Genomic DNA, 20,246 nt, shown 5'->3' on the forward strand with positions numbered 1-20,246 from the left:
TTTGATTTTTTTTTTTTTTTTTAAATACAACTGCTAGTGTGAGGGCAATCTGAGAGTTCTAACTGGAGATGGAGGCAGATTTTCAGTTTTGTTATGTAATTTCTAAGTAATTGATGTCATTTCTATGTATTCCCCTGTCATGTGGAATAGGGTCTCCATGTGTGTAAAATGTTAGACATGAGCTCATCCTCCTCCTCCTCCTCCAGGTGGCCTATTAAGCTGAAGAAGAGATGAGGAGCTAGCTTACTAGCTTACTTGCATGATGGTTTCGGAGAAATCTGGAAAAAACAGGACAATGCTAGATGAGGTGAGTTTATATGAGTCAGATGTGAGTAACCTCTTGGAATCAGACTTCCTTTCTGTTAAATGTCTTGAATATTGAATATCCTCTGAGTTGTGTCTTTGTTACTACACCAAAATCTTAAGCTGTCACAAAGATGTCTTCTGATAAAAACTGGATTTTGACTGAGTAGGCTACAAGACATGGAGCCAGAGTAAAACACAAATGAAAGGGGGGAGTATGAAATGGATTGGATCTGTCATTGAACTACGTAACTGTTTGGCACAGCTTTGTCCACAGGCCAATGATGGAGTACCAGGCCAAAGCTGTTGGTCTAGAGGTAACGTCAAAGATATGGGTCTGGAGGTGACAGGCTGATTCGAAGCAGCTAGGCCAGAGTACGGTCAGTGTACAGTGTATTTAAATTGTCTTGGGGCTGAGTGATACCTCTGTCCTGATGGGACCCATCTCTGAGAGTTTGTATAGACAGGTGGACATCTTCAGCCTAGTAGAAGCAATATCTGGCCCAAAATGGGCCCTTGGAGGCTTATTAGTGACAGCTAATCACGCTGACTAACAGCGCAGGATTGGCACAAGGAGGAAGGTAAGACACATACCTTCCTCCTCAGTGGCTACAAGGTCAAGAAAAAGAGAGAACGTGCTGGAACAGAAGCAGATAAAGAAAAGAAGTAGTTCTTGAAGAAAGAGCCAGCAACTGTGTGCCATGGCCCAGGATGCTGAGTGATGTTACCCACCATGGGCACACAGGCACTGGTACTTGAAGGGATAGCACAAAGTGAGACAACAAGTGGTGACAGTGCTAAAGGCAGCTATCATCCCAAAGTGTGACACCTTACAGAGTTACATTTACCTGGGACATAAAACACCTGATACAAAACTTAGTGGACCATCCATATTAGGACACTACATGTGTATAATGGAAGCCATTGGATAAATAATCAAAAGAGTGTAACCAAAGTTCATCAGGACTACCAACATAATTGTTGCAACTAAGCCATTTTCCATCAGAATCACCATGCATATAACTCATAAATTTAAGTAAAGCCTTTGTTACGTTCAACATTGCAAATGCTTATTCATTTTCATTATTCTGCTTCCGACATGCAAAATTAAGCAACTTTCTAACATAGTCTTCAAATAGTCTACAAATTTCTTAAAATTTAGCTGCTACTCAGCTATAAATCCATCAGGTAGACTATCTGCTCTATTCAGTGTTAGATAGCAACAGCTATATGAGTGTGGATAGAAGGGAGAGCATACATAGAGGACAGTTCATACGGGCTGTAAATAACGAGGAGAACACACAAAAGGTGCAGGGGAGAATTATATACAGTAGATTGTGTATAATTCTAGAACACCCATTGCAAGCTGTAGTGACCTTTGATGAGCAACTAAGCAACATTTTTAAAAATGTTTCCATGTTCCTTTAAGTAGAAAGAAGGAAAAAAATCTTTCTCAAAGGTTCCATACCCTTTATCACCACTATGATACATGACCTTTAAAGAGATTTTGCTTGGTTTATATAATATAAGTTATTCAAATCTATTCAGTAGGCTTATGTAGTCATTTGCCTCCCTGTGTAGCCTCCCTATGTAGTGATTTGCCTCCCTGCTTGGGACATTTTAAAAATAAAAAAAATATTTATACTTACCTACTCTGATCCACACATCCGATGTGTCACTGCTCATCACTGACGCTTTCTGGTCCAGTGGTCTCTCAAGGAACTGTTGGCTCAACCACAGCATGTGTCCTGCCTCAGCCATTGTTTGGCTGAGTGGGAAGTTCCTGCTGACTCGGCTCATCACAGGAACCAGGAAGGACTGGTGATGAGTGGGGACTGGAAGGTACGAGAATGGCAGTTTCAGGGAATCAGGGTATATAAGTATAACTTATTTTGAAACTGGTTTGGTTCATATTGGGATGTAGACTGGTGTGCTGAGCAGTGGCCTGCATCCTTGGTTTTTAGTGGTATTACAAACAATATAGTTCTGTTTAATGTTTTCCTAGCAGTCTCAGTACTATCTGTATGGGAAAAGTTTTTTATTTATTTTTAAAGTTGATTTATTATTTTAAATATTGATGAAGAGATTTTGGCTCTAGCACCCAGAACACGGATCAAGAATAATTCTAGAGCCCAATAACCCCTTCACGTCAGCAGTACGTAGATATATGTTCCTGCTGCACATACCAAGTGCAGCAGGAACGTATATGCACGTTCCGGACACTAAAGGGTTTGATGTGTGTGGGACCGTTGCAGTGAGAGCAGTCCCGGGAGCCGAGCGATCCCGCAGCTACGTCTTATTAACCCCTTAAATGCCGCAATCTATAACGATCGAACAAGCATCTGTCACTGAGTGATCCCGATTGCATGTACCGATGGGCGGGGGTAAGCATGCAGAATTGTCCGATCTATTAAGATATTACATTATTGTTACCGAACGGTGGGGAAAAAAAAGAAAAAAAAATTGCAGATTTTTTTAAATTATATATCAGAAAAAATTTATAAAAAGTGATCAAACATTTTCTGTTACACCAATATGATATTAATAAAAACTAGAGATCATGGCGCAAAAAATTACACCCCAACAAGCCCTGTAGGTGGAAAAATAAAAGCGCTATGGCTCTTAGACGGTAAGGAGGAACATTGTGTTAAAGGGGATCTCCACATAAGGAAAATTTGTTTTCTATTTAAAGTACATTAAAAGTCATATAGATGTGTCTATATAAAATATTACCATATATGTGCGGTTCTGCCACACTGGTAGCTGATAGAAATCCAGGAAGTGAAGAAAAATGGCCTTTGTGCCAATTCACATTGTCTCCTGCTCCCACTGCTTTCCCACCTTAGAAGACAAAAATTACATGCCTCTGTCTCACATTGTGTGTGTTTGCTAGCCACAGGCTGATGATGCAGACAGGGGGCAGGGTGTGATGTCACAGGAGGCTTGGCTGGATCCCCCAATCCCCTGAGTGATTCACCATCTCTGACCAGCCAGAAGCAAGTGCAGCAAGGACTGTGGACTGTGATGAACAGCTGAGGGAAACCATTGCATTCTGGATCCAGTACTGCATTCTGGGAACTGCTCAACCAGGAAGTACAGAAACACAATACAGAACAAACCCCCCCCCAAAACAGATTTTTGGTAGTTTCAAAACTGGGACAGATATGTAAGTAATGCGTTATGCTTCTGCAGAAGTTTCATTTTTTTTTAACCTCTACCTGTAGTTCCCCTGAAATTTGACCCGGACTTTTGTGCTCATACAGAGCATTGTTAATTCTTTTTTCAAGAAGACTTGGGAGGGTTACACTGAGTTTTGTAGTAAGTGGCTTTTACTTTGTGCCAATGTTTTTTTTTTTTTTTATATACCAGTGAATCCGCTTTAGCTTTGCCATTTAAGGACTTTTATCCAGTGTTTCCTTACTTCTCAGAATTGGTGGTTTAGATTTATGAGCAGTTATTGCATTGTGACAGATGTTGAAAGGAATTGAGAGCCCTGGTGAGACATCAAATAGCAGGAATCCTATTTCTATTGTTGTGTTATACAAAATGATACAGGTGCTTTTTTCAGCCTTTAAGGAATATTCACATTTCCTCTTATATAGTTTTAATTGTAGGTTATCAATTTAAATATTTTTGGAAATACATTCATTTAGAAAATGTGTCTTCTCCTGATATGTGGATCTCTCCCTCCCACTGTTGACAGGTTATTGTCCAGGTTATGGACTATCACTCTGCTCTGAAAGCAGTGGTCTGGCTGCTGTATAAAGCATATCAGGAAAAGTAGATACGTTTGAATAATTAATGTATTTTAAAAATTACTGTATTTAAATTGATGAGTCCTACAAGTACAACTATGTTAGTTGAGATGAGACTACGCCTTTAAAGGGTTTATTTTAGCAAAATGAGACATCTTACACTGACAACACAGCTGCTTCCTGGTCACATGATCACACAGGTGCCACCGAATCGGGAAGAAAGTGACTCTGATTGATGGGGGTATGGGGGTGCCAGGTGTTCACTAATCAGATATTGATGTTCTATCCCGAGGATAGGCCATCAGCAAGAAAGTCCAAGAAAACCCCTTTAATGCTTCATGTTGCTGTTTTGAGTTCTGAATAGGGACTTAGGCAGTCTAAGACTGAGCAAGTAGGCAGGATGGATGAGGTTGCTGAGACATAGTAGGTTTCTTGACTCTCAGCTCTGTGCATCTGAAGCTGTTTGTAGGTTTTTGGTTATGAGGGTTGGAGGTGACAATGTGGCTTCTAAATGGACTCATGGCCACTCCTTCGAGGTCCAAGGTCCGGCTGTATCTCGGCCAACCACCTCCGGCGTGGAGTCACACCTAAGCACCTAGCTAGTGACCGGCCAATCCTCCGATATAACATCACACCGGGGGTTACACCACCACACTAAGGTCTGGTCCAAGTTTCCATCATTTCATATAAGCAATGAGGCTGCTAGGCCAGGACTAGAGGATAGTGGAGTGTACTCTTGGAGATACAGTATTTATGTTGTGCTGAAAATTATTAAGAATTGTTTAACACTTTTTTTTTTTGTGAGTAGACTAAACATTTGGATATTTAGACAATCATTTGTCTCCTTTGTCTGTTTAGAGAGCAGTTTCATCCAGAGGTTATATTTCTAATCTTACTTTTAGTATAATGCCAGCTAGCTTATGGCTGGGAATTAGAGGCCTGAGATGGTGAAAGGTTTTGGAGGAATAGAAGTGTTGTGGGCAGCAGTTTCCCGTGCCAGGCATAATTATGCAGATTTAACATTTCGGAACTCATGTCTGACTTGTTCTTTTCCAAATTTTTCTGGTTAAATGTTATTTCCCAAATCCTCTTTTACTTTTATTGTAAACGATTCCCTGGCTAAATCAATTTGTGTTTTTTTTTGTTTGTTTTTACAGAGAACATCAGGAAATGAAATGTCTCAAGACCTTGTTATGATGGTTCTCCTATCCACCATGTTGGTCTGGATGATTACATTCTGGGTCTTTACAGAGACAACTGGGTTTTCGAGTTTGATAGATTTTGCATGACATGAAAAAGTATGAGGGGGGGGGGGGGGCGGAGCATACTGTATATTACTGCTGGCTCTATCACTGTTCAGTACCCTGGGTGGATGTTTCTTTGGTCTAATGTTATTTATTTTTTTATTTTTCCTAGTATTTATAATTCTTGATAATTTTCATAACGTTATGTGACTCTTCATAAATGATCGTGACATATTCTGCCAAACATTGGTGTGTCCCTGTGGTTGTAAATGTTATTTTGACTCCTATGTGGTATGGGAGAGGTCCTATGAGTTGACTTTTCCTAAACTGATGACTGAAGCAACTGATCTGCCTCATGTGACATCAGTGATAAACACTATATCCGTCAAAACATATTCCACCACAATGACAGCATGGTAAGACAATATTTACAAGGTGCCAATGACTAGTGAAGAGTGAATAGTGAAATATTCCAATATTCGATATTCGTTCGAATATCTCCCCGATATTCGACTATTCAATCAAATATTCGATCCCATTAAAGTGTATAGGAAGTATTCGTTTATTGAAAAACATCTATTCGACTACTGGAAATTTCACTGAGTCCACAATGACACCTCAGGAAATGATGTCAACACCACTGGAATGCAACTGGGACAGCAGGGGAAGCATCTAACACCCCAAAATCGCAGGTAATAAAGTCACAAGTCAATGTTATACAGGTGAATTAACTGGTTATAAAAGGGTGTATGAATATTTTTTAGGTACAGCTGGTCGGCTGTATTATGTAGCACGTAGCACTTGGTAAACAGAGTGCCTTATAGTAGCACAGCAGCCTGCTTGTACCACCCTGTGTATTTATGTATGACGTAGCAGCACGTAGCACTGGAGGAACACACATACTACTCTTTTTTTTTAGATCGAGCAGTCTAGCACGTATCAGCAGCACAAAGCACTTGGTGAGCAGAGTGCTTGCACTACCCTTTGTTTTTATGTATGATGTAGCAGCACGTAGCACTGGATGAACACACGAGCAGTAAGGACTAACTTTTTCACTACGGTGCAGGTACTTTATTATATTCGTCTGCACTGGGGGCATTGCACAGAAGTCCTGAGCGACTCCTGGTCACTTATAATCCAAAGGTTTAAAGCAACATACAAAAGTAAGTGATGGGAAATGAAGCCAATGCTTTCTTGCTCTCTCACAGCTGCAAGTTTGTCAATGACACGTTCACAGTTGATAGCATTTACTTGCCCTGGAGTAATTGCCTTAGATTTCCAAGTATGAGTGACTTCCAGCAGCTGCAACCTTCATGCTGGATAAATAGTGGTACTCTCGGCAACTACCTACCCATTGGCCTGACCCTGGAGATTCCCTCTTTCTTCCAAGTGGTGGAGGTTCCAGGGCACGTGGCCCAGGTACCCCTCCTTTAATCTTGCCATGGCATTTAGGTTGTCTCCTGGCCTTTTGTACTGATTTTCTAAATGAACTCAGCTGTTTTCTCATCAAGTTTTATTCCTGTCAGTAAGAAACAATATGGCTATCTTGAAGATATACTCCATATGACATTACTGTCTCTGAACATGGAAAAAGCCTCTACAGTTAGATCTGTGAGCTCTTCTTTTCCTATAAACATAGTTCATGTACAGGCTGCCTTGCATATATACTTCTCTCTATCTACTGTACATTCCAGTCTATGTGAGGTGTACTCCAAGGATTACCCCCCACCCCCGGTGTGTATCTTATTCCCCCTTGCCACCATTTCTAATATGAAGACAGCAGAAGGTCTACCTGACAGACTGATCTTTCTCCTTAGCAGCTAAATGGCAGAGAATTTCTGATCAAGAAAAGTTAGAAAGTTGCTTCATTTTGCACTCAGGAAACAAATTTAAAAAATCCAAGAGCATAAGCTTTAAGCTTCTGTTCTATTTCTCTAACAAAGTGTCCCCCAACAGTACATTAAAGTGACTGTATCACCAGGCCCAGGCTAAAGCACTGGAGGCGGGCCGACCCTCCCTTAGTGGGCGGAAACCCCCGCCCCTCTATGATAGGGTTCCATTGATTCTAATAGAGTTACGTTATGGAGGGGGGCTGGGGTTTCTTCCCACTAAGGGTAGGTCAGCCTGCCTCCAGTGCTTCAGCCTGGGCCTGGTGGTACAGTCACTTTAAGGTCTCAGAATCAGGTAGACTGCATTAGATATAGCACAGGAATCTTATGATCCTGCGGTTTGTTGGGGATCTGTAACCTGTCTGTGGACCTGATATGAGGACAGGTTTAGCAGCTCTATATAATATATCAATAGGTTGCATTTTGTGTACCAGAGGTCAATGAACTTCTGATCATCATAAATGTTGTTCAGATTTAGAAAATGTCTGTAACAGAAAAGGGCATGGTCTGTGGGTATTATATACAGACTGTAATGGCAGGCAGTCGTGTCCATTATCCCCTACCTGCTGCAGGTTGCTTTGTCCTTTGGTCACCTTCTTTTTTCTTAGTATGCTTCTTCTTGCAGCTTCTCCTGTTCTGAACTAGCCTTCTGGAGGATTGGGCCCCCTCTAGCACCAGTTCACCTGTACTTGGGCCAGCTCAGCCCAAAGGTTCTGGAGAATTCCAGGCTGTTCACCTGAGGGTATATATAGCCGCAACCTCCACACCTCTGTGCTCAGTTGTTGGTGTGTGTCACTTAGCAAACCACATCTCCCTGGCTATCTGCCACTTCCTCGCTTTCTAGTGTCCTTCTAGTCATTTGGATCTTGTTCCATTTCTAATTCTCAGCTCCAGTCTGAACTGCACCTTCTCTTATTTTTATGTTTAACTGCAGAAGAAGAGCATCTAGTTCCAGGCTCCTGTACTTCTTCACTACCATCAGTCGGTGGTCACCAGGGACCTTCTCTGAGGGTAACGGGGAGTAGACCAGTGAGTTTCCTGCAGAAAAGCCAATTTCTCCATGCAGCTGGCTCTTGTAAAAATTGGGGTTCCTTAGACTCTGCTTCTTGGAGAAGGTGCATTAGCACTCCTTGGTGATCCATGGGATCCACCCTCTCTTGCCTGGTCCAACCATTACATGGACTATCATAGCTGGGTAAGACACGATTTCATTTTCTTTCAATAGTTTTTAGTACTTCTAGCTATGGACTGTAAGTCACTACTAGGGTGCACATTTGTTATCTTCTTTAAAGGGACTCTTTTACCTCCAAAACACCCACTAAAATTAAGTTATCAGTACATTATACAACGCTGATCTGCAATTTTTATCATTCTATGTTCTTGCATTTCTGTGTTATAAGCCACAAATGAAGGAGGCTAAGTAGTCCTCTCTATTATATTCCTGAGCTAAGTAGTCCTCTCTATGCAGCTATATGCCCAGTGTGTAGGCTTACAGTGGTTGCATACAAAGGAGAAGAAAGCTACAAATTACAGATTTGGAATCAGCATTCTTTATCCTATTTGCAGATGCCTTTAGTTTAGAGTTTCGAGAAGGATGGCTTGAAAGTAGCGGAGTCCCTTTAACTTCATATAGGAGATGGATCCTCATGGCCCTGATTCACTTTTGTCTTTTCAGATGGAGTAAATGTTCATCTTATTCTGTAAGTATGAATATATTTCATGGTTTGGCTGTAGACAATGGATACTTCATGTGTTTGTCTGAAAGCTGTCTCATCTGAGGGATGTAGTCGGAACAATCAGTTTTTGGTAGAAAGAAATCTTTATTGTGTTCTTTGGAATTTTTATAGGGTTTTGAAAGTTGATTTTTCTATATAAATAGTTCAAGATCAGGTTTCTGGTAAGATAAAATGTATTAATCTCCCATAATATTTTGTATATTCTTGTTCATAGTCAGTCCAGATGATTAAGACATTGTCTATGTAGCATAAGGCCTTATGCACATGTTCAGTAGTCCGTAGATTCCTCCCGCTATCCTGCCGTACAATCCGAAAAAAAATTATGGATTGGGCATATGTAGTGAATCCGTATTTCTGTAAATCCTTTATTTTAACATTAACCCATATTGTAACCCATAATGTTGAATAAAGCAGCAGTGCACATGCTGACCACTACTCAGTCTCAAAGGGGGACACAGGACTTTATTTCTTATGATCAGTGGGGTCCCAGTAAACAGATAATGAATGTTGTTGGTGAAAAAACTCCTTTAAGTTCTTATGGTTGACAGTAATTTCATCCTTCATTCCATTTACAAACGGGGAAATGGGGCAGGAACAATGGCCACTGAATCTAAATTATGGGGACTCTAGGTGACAGAAAATCCCTGTAGTAAGGAAGGTCTCAGACATCCAGTAGAGTAGTGTTGGCAAACCTGTGGCTCTCCAGCTGTTGAAAAACTCTACAATTCCCAGCATAATACAGGCTACCATGGCATAATTGGAGTTTTTTTGCTACAGCTGGAGGACCATAAGTTGGAACATTATAATCTTTGCTATATTATATTAGCTGCTGCCATTTCTCCAGTTCCTCTGTATATGGGAAACGTATTCGCACCAGAGAACCAAGCATTACCATGGTGAAGGGAACCTGTTATCACCTTCATGCTGCCTGACCCATGGGTCATGGGGCAATTCCTACTGGCTTTTGCTTGCTCTTTAGGCCTTGATTGCTATATCTGTCATTATACCCAGTATCTGTTAGAAAATTTAAACCTAGGCAAAATATCAGGTACATGCATTATTATTCTCCCACTCAATTACTTTGAGAGAAAAATTTACACTTGTGTTTTCAAAAACTGAACACAAGGTGGCAGCATAATGGAACGGGCAGCAGCACAGATGACCATTTTCTATAGGGGGAAGCAACACAGGAGGGCCATCTACTGTAGAGGGTAGCATCACAGGGGGTCATCTACTTTAGGGGCAGCAGCAGTACAGGGGGGCATCTTCTATAGGGAGCAGCAGCACACGGGACCAATTTCTAAAAGGGGCTGTACAGGTTTATATGGGACTGCACAGGGGGCCATCTTCTATACTGGGCTGCATCGGTTACATTGAATCCTTCACTGACACAGTCAAATAATACCAAACTACGGCTGTAATTTTAAGTGAAAATAAAACGTGTGAACAGGTGAAAAAAAAACAGCATTTTTTGGCAAAAGCCGGTGGTAAATGTGCATGTTCATTATTGTTACAGCTAAAATTAATTACGGCCCTACATTAACTCTCCCTTGAAATACTGTCTGGATACACACTACAAGAAATAACTAGAATAATTGCTACACTACTATATATAAGGGCTGAAGCTGAGACTATTGGCGGACAATTGGTGGAGGAACTGTGAGGCAACTTGACGTTTCATTGGGGGGAATGTTCTAGAATAGGCTTCTGGTAGGCCTGGTCAGAAAGAAAGTGGCTGGCAGTCATATTTTTGCACCAATGAGCAACAAAAAATACACAATAAAAAATCCCCATTGCTAGTTTTCAACATAGAAGTGCCCTCTGGCGAATGTGGCCAAAAGTGAGTAGTGCAGGCCTACTCACACAGGGGAGTAACAGAACAATTACTATTAATACCCCAGTGCTGACTGACCACTTACAGATACTTTGCAGTGGCACACCTGCTCATGTACACTACAATTTTCCTGTGTAAACAGGGGTTTGTGCAACCGATAGAAATAAAGGGAAACTGACAGCACAGATATGTATATATCTGTGCTGTAAGTTTCCAGATTACAAGCAGTGTATACTTACCATGCTGTTTGTCATCCAGCATCTGGTTCTCCGGCCACAGCCTCCTCCAGAATGATTGACAGACTGAGGAGGTGGGGCCTGAATATACAGCCAATGTCTGGAAGACTGGAGAAGCCACATGATCAACGTGGTAGGTATTGACTGCTTGTGATGTGGAAACTAACAGCTTGGATATATACATATCTCTGCTGTCAGTTTCCTGGGCTGTAAGAATGATACAAGGATTGTTTATGCAGCCCGCGCCCCTCAATTTGCCATGCCGTGTAAAGGAACTGCAAATTGCCCACGGTGGCGGACAAATCTTCCTCCCACCACTTCTATGTACTGTATGGCACAACTAAAGGAAGGAAGGTTAACTGTGTATGTGACTTATCACATGTTCTTTTTCTGTGTCATGTCACTGGCTGACTGTGAACCAATCCCAGACCTGGGTACCTCCCAGTAGACCCTCCTTTATCCCTGTAGCCTACCAGAGGTTAGCTTTGATGTCTCCTGATACACTTTCCCCAATCACATACCTCTCTGAGTGATATATATTTTGTGGTAGAGCAGATAGTGAGTAGTATCCTGGTTAAGTCAGAGAGGCCAGGACCCATCTGTGGGGTTCTATGCTGTTCCAGAGTATTTTCTTGAAAAGAGTTCCACTGCTAGCCATTCTGGGTAACACCGGCAGTGAGGCTTCTGGAGAAGGGGAGGAAATGTTCACAGGCTATTGTTTACTTCTTCTCATGAGCAACTTTACAACTAAGAAAGAAGCCAAACAGCCGACATTCAGGAAAGTGCAAGTAAAGCTGAGAACTCTGCTGCAAATGTCGTAGGTTTTCTTAGGGGTCATCCCGATGACTAGCTACCCACGAGATGGGCCCTGCTTTCCTGAATTTCATGTCACTCAGTGCTCTTGACCAGCAACAGGTGGATCATCATAACCATGGATACAGGTATTGTTCAAGTTTATCACCACTGATAAAACGTGGTTAGAGCCCTTACAGCTGAAAGCCCAAAGCATCCCTGCAAGTAGTCCACTGTCTGCCAAGTCAAGTCTTCACCTAAAGTAACCTAAGACTTTATTGAAACTTCCCAAAAGTATTCTCATACAGTATACGGCTAGGTTCAGACTATGTAACTGTGCGGCTGTATTTGCGGCTGTAATTGTGCGGCGGTATTTTTGGTGGTTCATGCGTACGCTGGAAAGTATAGGATATACGGCTGCACAGTGCACACTATGTATGAATCTACGGCCCTATCGTAAACGGACCCGTAAAAAATGAACAAGACCATTGTTTGCGGCTGGAAATGCGGCCGTGGATTGACAGGCGGTCCGTACGGAGTACTTCAAAAATAGCCGGCAATGATGCCGAATGCCGATGCCTCTAATAGTTAATATATTAAATTAATAAAACACATTTTCTTTGTAATAAAGTCCCTTTCGTTGTTCAATAATTTAATTCTAACGAATCCATCATTGTGCAATTACATATACTGTTAAAATAAATATATATAAATAAATGTATATTTATATATTTATTTTTTGACAGTATATTTAATTGCACAATGATGGATTCATTAGAATTAAATTATTGAACAACGAAACTGATTTTATTTCAACGAAAATGTGTTTTATTAATTAAATATTAATTAGTACAGGAAGCTCCATAAGCCGTTAATTCATATTGCCGGCAATAGAGGATTCTCTACTAATCATCACTTTACTTTAATGAAAACATCAAATGTTTCTTCTAATTATGTTATCACAATAGCATTATTAGAAGAAACATTTAGAATTATATGTGCGCTCAGCTGATTGGCTGATCGGCTGAGCGCACATATAATTAGCGGGTCCGCAGCACAGTGACTTCATTGACCAGCGAAGAGACAACATCGGGGTGAGTATACAGCTCTCCCCACCCCCTCCCCAGCACTGCACCCATCCCAGCAAGGAAGGGGGGTCACTTAACCCCTTCCTTGCTGGGATGGGTGCATTCTGACATCAGTCTGGCCCCCAAGGGGTTAAGGGGGATGCAATACATCCTCCCTTAACCCCTTGGGGGCCAGACTGTAAGCAGCGATCTGTAAAGATGCTGCATACTGTAAGGAGCACAACACCGCTCACAATGATGGGTGTTGTGCTCCTGTTTGTGTCTTTTTTGTGTGCTTCTCCCTTTTTGTTTTTCAGATATCGGTATCCTGGGGATTACGTCGGATTCCGTGGACTACGTCGATGACCAGCGGTTGTTTGTTGTTTTTTTTTAATAAAATGGTCAATGAGGGGTGTGGGGGTGTTTTTATTTGAATAAAAATTTTTTTTTAACTTGTGTCTTGTCTTTATTTCTTTACTTTATAGACTTAGTAGTGGAAGCCGTCTAATAGACGGAATCCATTACTAAGTTGGGGCCTAGTGTTAGCCGGTATAAAATGGCTAACACTAACCCCCTATTATTACCCCAGTACCCAATGCCACCAGGGGTACTGGGAAGAGCCGGGTGCCAAAGGTCCCGGAGCGTCAAAATTGGCGCTCCTGGACTGGGCGGCAGCAGGCTGGTAAGATTTAGGCTGGGGAGGGCCTAAAACAATGGCTCTTCCCACCCTGGTGTTACCAGGCTGCTGTCGTTTGGTTTTTAACCTGGCTGGTTATAAAAATAGGGGGGACCCTATGCGTTTTTTTTAAAATATTTATTTATTAAAAAAAACAAAAAAAAACGCAGTGCTGGGGAGGGGGTGCAGTGCTGGGGAGGGGGTGGGGAGAGCTCTATACTCACCCCGATGTTGTCTCTTCGCTGGTCCGCAGCACAATGAAGTCACTGTACTGCGGACCGGCTCTTTATATGTGCGCTCAGCCGATCAGCCAATCAGCTGAGCGCACATATAATTCTAAATGTTTCTTCTAATAATGCTATTGTGATAACATAATTAGAAGAAACATTTGATGTTTTAATTAAAGTAAAGTGATGATTAGTACAGAAAGCTCTTTTGCCGGCAATATGAATTAACGGCTTACTGGAGCTTCCTGTACTAATTAATATTTAATTAATAAAACACATTTTCGTTGAAATAAAATCAGTTTCGTTGTTCAATAATTTAATTTAAACGAATCCATCATTGTGCAATTAAATATACTGTCAAAAAATAAATATATATATAAATATACATTTATTTTTATATATATATATATATATATATATATATATATATATATATATATATTTATTTTAACAGTATATTTAATTGCAAAATGATGGAATCGTTTAAATTTAATTATTGAACAATGAACAACGAAAATGTGTTTTATTAATTCAATATATTAACCATGAGAGGCATCGGCATACTGCAGAGGATCGCAAACCCCGGTAATAGCAATTCATGTAAACTGTTTCCCTGCTTTCCCAGATGCATTCCAGAGGTGTTTGCATCACTTTCTTAAGATTTTATTTGTTATTTTTAGTTGAACCAGATTTCCAAGTAAATGACGGTATGTTTTTAGCGGCATTTTTTCCCACGGCCGTAGTTTCATCCGCACATTTACAGCCGCATAAAAAATACAGCCGCACACATACATAGTGTGAACATAGCCTACCTGTGTAAGGCAGTGATTCCAAGTATTTCAAGTGCCCAAAGTATCCAAAAAGGGGATCTCAGCCAGCAAAACTCAAGTCGTCGTATTTTTGTACTTTTTGTAATTTAGTGAAGGAACTGTGATTTACCATGTACCATGCCTTAAAGAAGTTTTACAGTAAACATTTTGCCTGTATAAGGGTACTATTACATGGAACAATAATCGGCTGAATCGGGCCGATTCGTCCAATTATTGCTCCATGTAATAAATACAACGATTAGCCGATGACAACGATCATCGGCTGATCGTTGATATAGGTTCTGACCTATATTTTTTGGGTGCCGACCGTGCATCGCTAAATGTAATAGCGGTGCGCAGCCAGCGACTGACGATATACATTACCTATCCACTCTCCAGGGCTGCTCCTGCAGTCTTCTCCCTGGGTCCCGCGCTCTGTAGCTTCAGAGCGACCTGTCAGCTGACAGGCCACTCTGAAGCTAGAGCGCGCAGGACCCGGGGAGAAGTGGACTGCAGGAGCAGCCCTGGAGAGTGGATAGGTAATGTATATAGTTTAAGCAAGGGCTGCAAGAACATCGGTAACAATGTCCCTGCAGCCCTTGTTAAAAGATTATCGAGCCGTGTAATAAGCCCAGTAAACGAGTGCCGATCTAGCAGATCGGCGCTCGTTTACAGGTATTATCGGGCCCCCATCGGCCCGTGTAATACTACTCTAAGTCTATTTTGGTCTCTGTGGTTCCTCTGCACCTACACAACTTTAATGGGCATGTTTCTGGGACTCAGGAAAGGCACATACCACTCAGGCCCTGTGACAAAAGCTGAAGAGGTACATCACCTGCCCTAGCTAATATCACCTGGCTACTCTGGATTGGCATATTTACACTTGCCTATTTTTTGTCTATTTTAAGTAGGAAAAAAGTGGAGGTAGATGGAAGAGAATGCTACAAACTGGGTAAAAAAATGCAACCAGAGCATGGCACTTTTTAAAAAAAAGAAAACAACAAAACTGTCCCTGAGCCAAAAAAATGCACCGCAAGTCGGGAAAAAATGCCAAATAATAAAAGTATTGTAGGACCAGTGTTTAAAGGGGAACTATCAGGAGGTTAGACAAATTAGCAGGAGGCGCAGAGGAGGAAGATATGTCTCTTACCTTCATCATTAATGCTGTTCCCGTGCACTTAGTCGTTTACTTCTTAGTCCGGTAAGACCGTTGGGAGCACTGCCCCGCCCTCATTGCGGACATTTGATCCACCCCTGTCCATACCTTCATTCTCTGCACCTCCTGCGCACAGTGGCGGGTTTTGGCACCAAGCACCCCAAGCTTGGGGCCCCCAACATCCAAGGGGGCCCCCACGCCCCGCTCTTGTGCTCAAGACGGCTGGACAGGGCCGCTGCCCCGCTCGCTGCTGCCATCTGAACTGTAACTATGAGCACTTGTAATGAGCGCTCATAGCTACATGCAGCAGCACTGACAGGGCGGGAGACATTGGCTCCCTTCCTGTCAGTCACTCTTGTGGCCGCAGAAAGTGTTTTCCCTGCGATCACAAGTGGCCGCTCTGTCCTTGTGGTGTCGGTTCTCCAGTGACATCACTGGAGCATCAGTGCAAGGACAAGGGGAGCGCGGCCTCTTGTGACCGCAGGGAAAACCCTTCCTGCGGCCACAAGAGTGAAGAGAAGAGGAGACGCCCGGACCCAGGTGAGTATAAGTGTTTGTTTTATTGTGTTATATACTATATGGAAAGGGGAGCACACAGGGGTCTGATTAACTGGGGGAGCGCACATCGGGGGTCTATATAAATGGGGGGAGCACACGGGGGGGCTATATAACAGGTGGAGCACACAGGGGGGCTATAGACTACTGGGGCTTCATAGAGGGGTCTATATGCTACTGGGGGCAGCACACAGGGGGTCTATATACTCCTTGGGACAGCAGAATGGGATCTATTTACAACTTGGAGAGCACACAGGAGGTCTATATCCAAGTGAAGGAGCACACGGGGGGCTATATACTACTGGGGGAGCCCACAGGGGGTCTGTATACTACTGGTGGAGCACACAGGGGTCTATATACTACTGGTGGGGCACACAGGGGGTCTATATACTACTGGGGGAACATACAGGGGGTCTATATACTACTGGTGAGGCACACAGGAGGTCTATATACTGCTGGGAGAGCACACAGGGGTCTGTATACTACTGGGGCAGCACACAAGGGGTCTATATAATACTGGTGGGGCACACAGGGGGTCTATATACTACTGGGGGAACATACAGGGGGTCTATATACTACTGGTGAGGCACACAGGTGGTCTATATACTGCTGGGGGCAGCACACTGGGGGTCTAAATATAACTGGGGGAGCACACAGGAGTCTGTATACTACTGGGGCAGCACACAAGGGGTCTATATAATACTGGTGGGGCACACAAGGGGTCTATATACTGCTGGGCAACCACACAGAGGGTTTATATACAACTGGAGGAGCACACAGGGGTCTATATCCAAGTGGGGGAGCACACAGGAGGTCTATATCCAAGTGAGGGAGCACACAGGGGGGCTAAATACCCCTGAGGGAGCACACAGTGGGCTATATACTAGTGGGGGAGCACACAGGGGGTATATACAACTGGGGGCAGCACACAGTGGGTATATACGACTGGGGGCAGCACACAGGGGGTCTATATACAACTGGGGCAGCACACAGGAGGTCTATATACTTCTGGGGGAGCACACGGGGGGCTATTTATAACTGGGGGAAAACACAGGGGGTCTATATATAACTGGGGGCAGCACACAAGGGGTCTATATACTGCTGGAGGAGCACACAGTGGTCTATATACTACTGGGGCAGCACACAAGGGGTCTATATTATACTGGTGGGGCACACAGGGGGTCTATATACTGCTGAGGGAACCACACAGAGGGTTTATATACAACTGGAGGAGCACACAGGGGTCTATATCCAAGTGGGGGAGCACAGAGGAGGTCTATATCCAAGTGGGGGAGCACACAGGGGGGCTAAATACCCCTGAGGGAGCACACAGGGGGGCTATATACTAGTGGGGGAGCACACAGGGGGTATATACAACTGTGGGCAGCACACAGTGGGTATATACGACTGGGGGCAGCACACAGGGGGTCTATATACTTCTGGGGGAGCACACGGGGGGCTATATATAACTGGGGGAACACACAGGGGTCTATATACTACTGGGGGAAGCACACAAGGGGTATATACTACTGGGGGGCAGGACACAAGGGGTATACACTATTGGGGGGCAGCACACGAGGAGTATATATTACTGGCAGTAGTGCACAAGGGGTATATACTACTGGGGGCAGCACACAGCGGTCTATTGTTGTGGAGCGCGTGTTGAGGGGGGGGGGGGGCCCAGACATAACTTCGCTTGGGGCCCCAGAAATGCCAAGACCGCCCCTGCCTGCGCAATAGGGAGATGTCAGCAGGTTAGACTCGTCTAACCTGCTGATAGTTCCACTTTAAAAATACATTTCCATTTTGACTTCCAGCTAACATCTGGATACAATGTTTTTTTTTTTTTTTTTTTTTTTTTAAATAAAGAAAAATTCAAGCAAAAAGGTCCAGAAAACGCCATAAAAATTTTGCTTACACATATTAGGCATCTGTGCATCTGCACAAGCCTAAATAATTAGTTAACCTGATTACTTAATGTAAAATGTGAAGTACAGTGGTGCCTTGGATTACAAGCATAATTCGTTCCGGGACCATTGAAATTCATATCCACTCTTAAACCAAAGCAAATTTTTCGATAAGAAATCACTGAAATGCAAACAATTGGTTCCACACCCCAAAAATAATGATTTTATATTCTGCATAACAGGTAAAGCAAATGAAACAAACATTTATAAGCAGCTGAATATGTGATATTATAAGTTACTGTACAGTATAGCCATCAGCATGTGGTGTATAATGTATAGTAACTGCGTAACCCTGATAACACAGCAACACAGTTGTAGATACAGGATGGAGCTGCAGATCCCATAATGCAGTAGTGTAGTACAACAGGCTAGAATAGAGAAGCAGGGCTGCTGTCAGAGGTCTGTTTGGTCACATGACAGCAATGGGGAAGGGGTGTGTGTGCAGCATGGACCGATCAGGACTGACAGAGACTGCAGGGAGCATGAAGGAATGAGTAGGACATATGTGAGCACATACATGCAGCACTCTCTGTCCAGGGAGAGAGCGGTTACAGCTATGGAGAGATTACCTCCACAGGCCTGTCCCCGATGTAAGCCCCTGCCTGAAGTGGATCTGCTATGATTTGGAAGGTGAGAGAGACTTCCTGGGTCAGAGTACAGTGCTGCAGACCCCACTATGCAGTAAATGCCCTCCCCAACTTGCCCTTCCACCCAGTACAGGGAGCTCTTAAACCAAAGCAATGCTCTTAAACCAGGTCACAATTTTGAAAAACTTTGAGCTCTTAAACCAAAACACTCTATCTTAAACCAAGTTACTCTTAAACCAAGGTACCACTGTATATAAAAAAATTATAATAAAAAGCCAACCCCCCCAACCCACACTCTTTTTTCCATATTTGGGCAATGCATTGAAGTCAATGGAATGACGGACGTCCAATGCACACAGAGTAAAAATAATGTCAATTATTTTCATATGTCTTTTGCTAACAGCCAACATCATTTTTAAGTTCTTCACAGACAGTTGTCCTTTTTTTACCGTTCTTTCACTGTTTTTTCTATTAATTTCAATGGACTTTTCAATTAAAGACACATCCAAAGGCCAATTAGTCCACCTAATGGTTCATTTACACGGAGCGATTATCGCTCGAAATTTTCGCAATAACGATCGCATATGAGCGATAATCGTTCCATGTAAACACAGGAAACGAACAAGCAACGAGCGAGAAATAGTTCATTTTGATCTTTCAACATGTTCTTAAAAATTCGCAGATCACTTAGTGTAAACAGTCTTTCAAAGATTCACCTTATGTAAAGAATGGGCTTAAGCGATCTTAAAAATGATCGCAATAACAATTTTTCTAACAATTTTATTCGCCTAAACGCTGATCGTTACAAAAAACAAATCTTTGCTTTAAAATCGTTAAATGATTGATTGGGTGAATTATTGCTTCGTGTAAATGCATAACATAAAATAATTTACCAACAGCTTTCCCTGCACTGACGGGCGCCCAAACTGCGGAATGACGTAATTTTAAACGTTTTAAAAATTTTAAACGTTGTGTGAACATAGCCTATAGCAGATCCACAGTAAAATCTGTAGTGCACATGGTTAAAAAAAAAGATCCACGCCCCCTTTACTGAAACTACAACTACAGATCAGTAGACGCTGGGATCCTAGCGATGTCTGTGCTGCTCTTCATATGCTTTATACTTCGTGCCGTATACAGTCAGGGTAAGTTATAATAATCCTGTAGTTGTCTCTTCTTTTATGTATTGTGTGTGAACATGTTCTCTGCAGTATGCTGCTGTGTCCTTTGTGTCCTCTGTGTAGCAGAGCTGAACGTCTGACGCTGTTTAACTCCTTATGCATTCTAAAAAATAGAACGCAGCCATATGGAGCTGTATTCATGATCCACACTACATGACATAGAGATTTCTCCTCTGAGATCACAATGCTGAAGTTAGTTACTTAAAAAAAATAATGTTTGGGCCATTTGCAG

General features: G+C 42.5%; 1 protein-coding gene across 6 annotated transcripts in view; it reads left to right on the forward strand.

Moving 5' to 3' along the window:
* Positions 1 to 239: 239 nt before the first annotated feature.
* The window catches only part of LOC138767219 (nectin-3-like protein), a 63,418-nt gene continuing 43,411 nt past the window's right edge, over positions 240 to 20,246 (forward strand). For 4 of the 6 annotated variants that reach the window (XM_069944583.1, XM_069944584.1, XM_069944587.1 and 1 more), the window contains exon 1: positions 19,890 to 19,978. In XM_069944583.1, coding sequence (XP_069800684.1) covers positions 19,927 to 19,978 — 52 coding nt within the window. In that variant the 5' untranslated portion in view covers positions 19,890 to 19,926. Of the gene's footprint in view, positions 308 to 8,866; positions 8,892 to 19,889; positions 19,979 to 20,246 lie in introns of those variants that run through there. The other 2 variants (XM_069944589.1, XM_069944588.1) reach the window with 2 other exon arrangements.

Source organism: Dendropsophus ebraccatus, chromosome 11 (genome assembly GCF_027789765.1).
Source record: "Dendropsophus ebraccatus isolate aDenEbr1 chromosome 11, aDenEbr1.pat, whole genome shotgun sequence".
Lineage (NCBI taxonomy): Eukaryota > Metazoa > Chordata > Amphibia > Anura > Hylidae > Dendropsophus > Dendropsophus ebraccatus.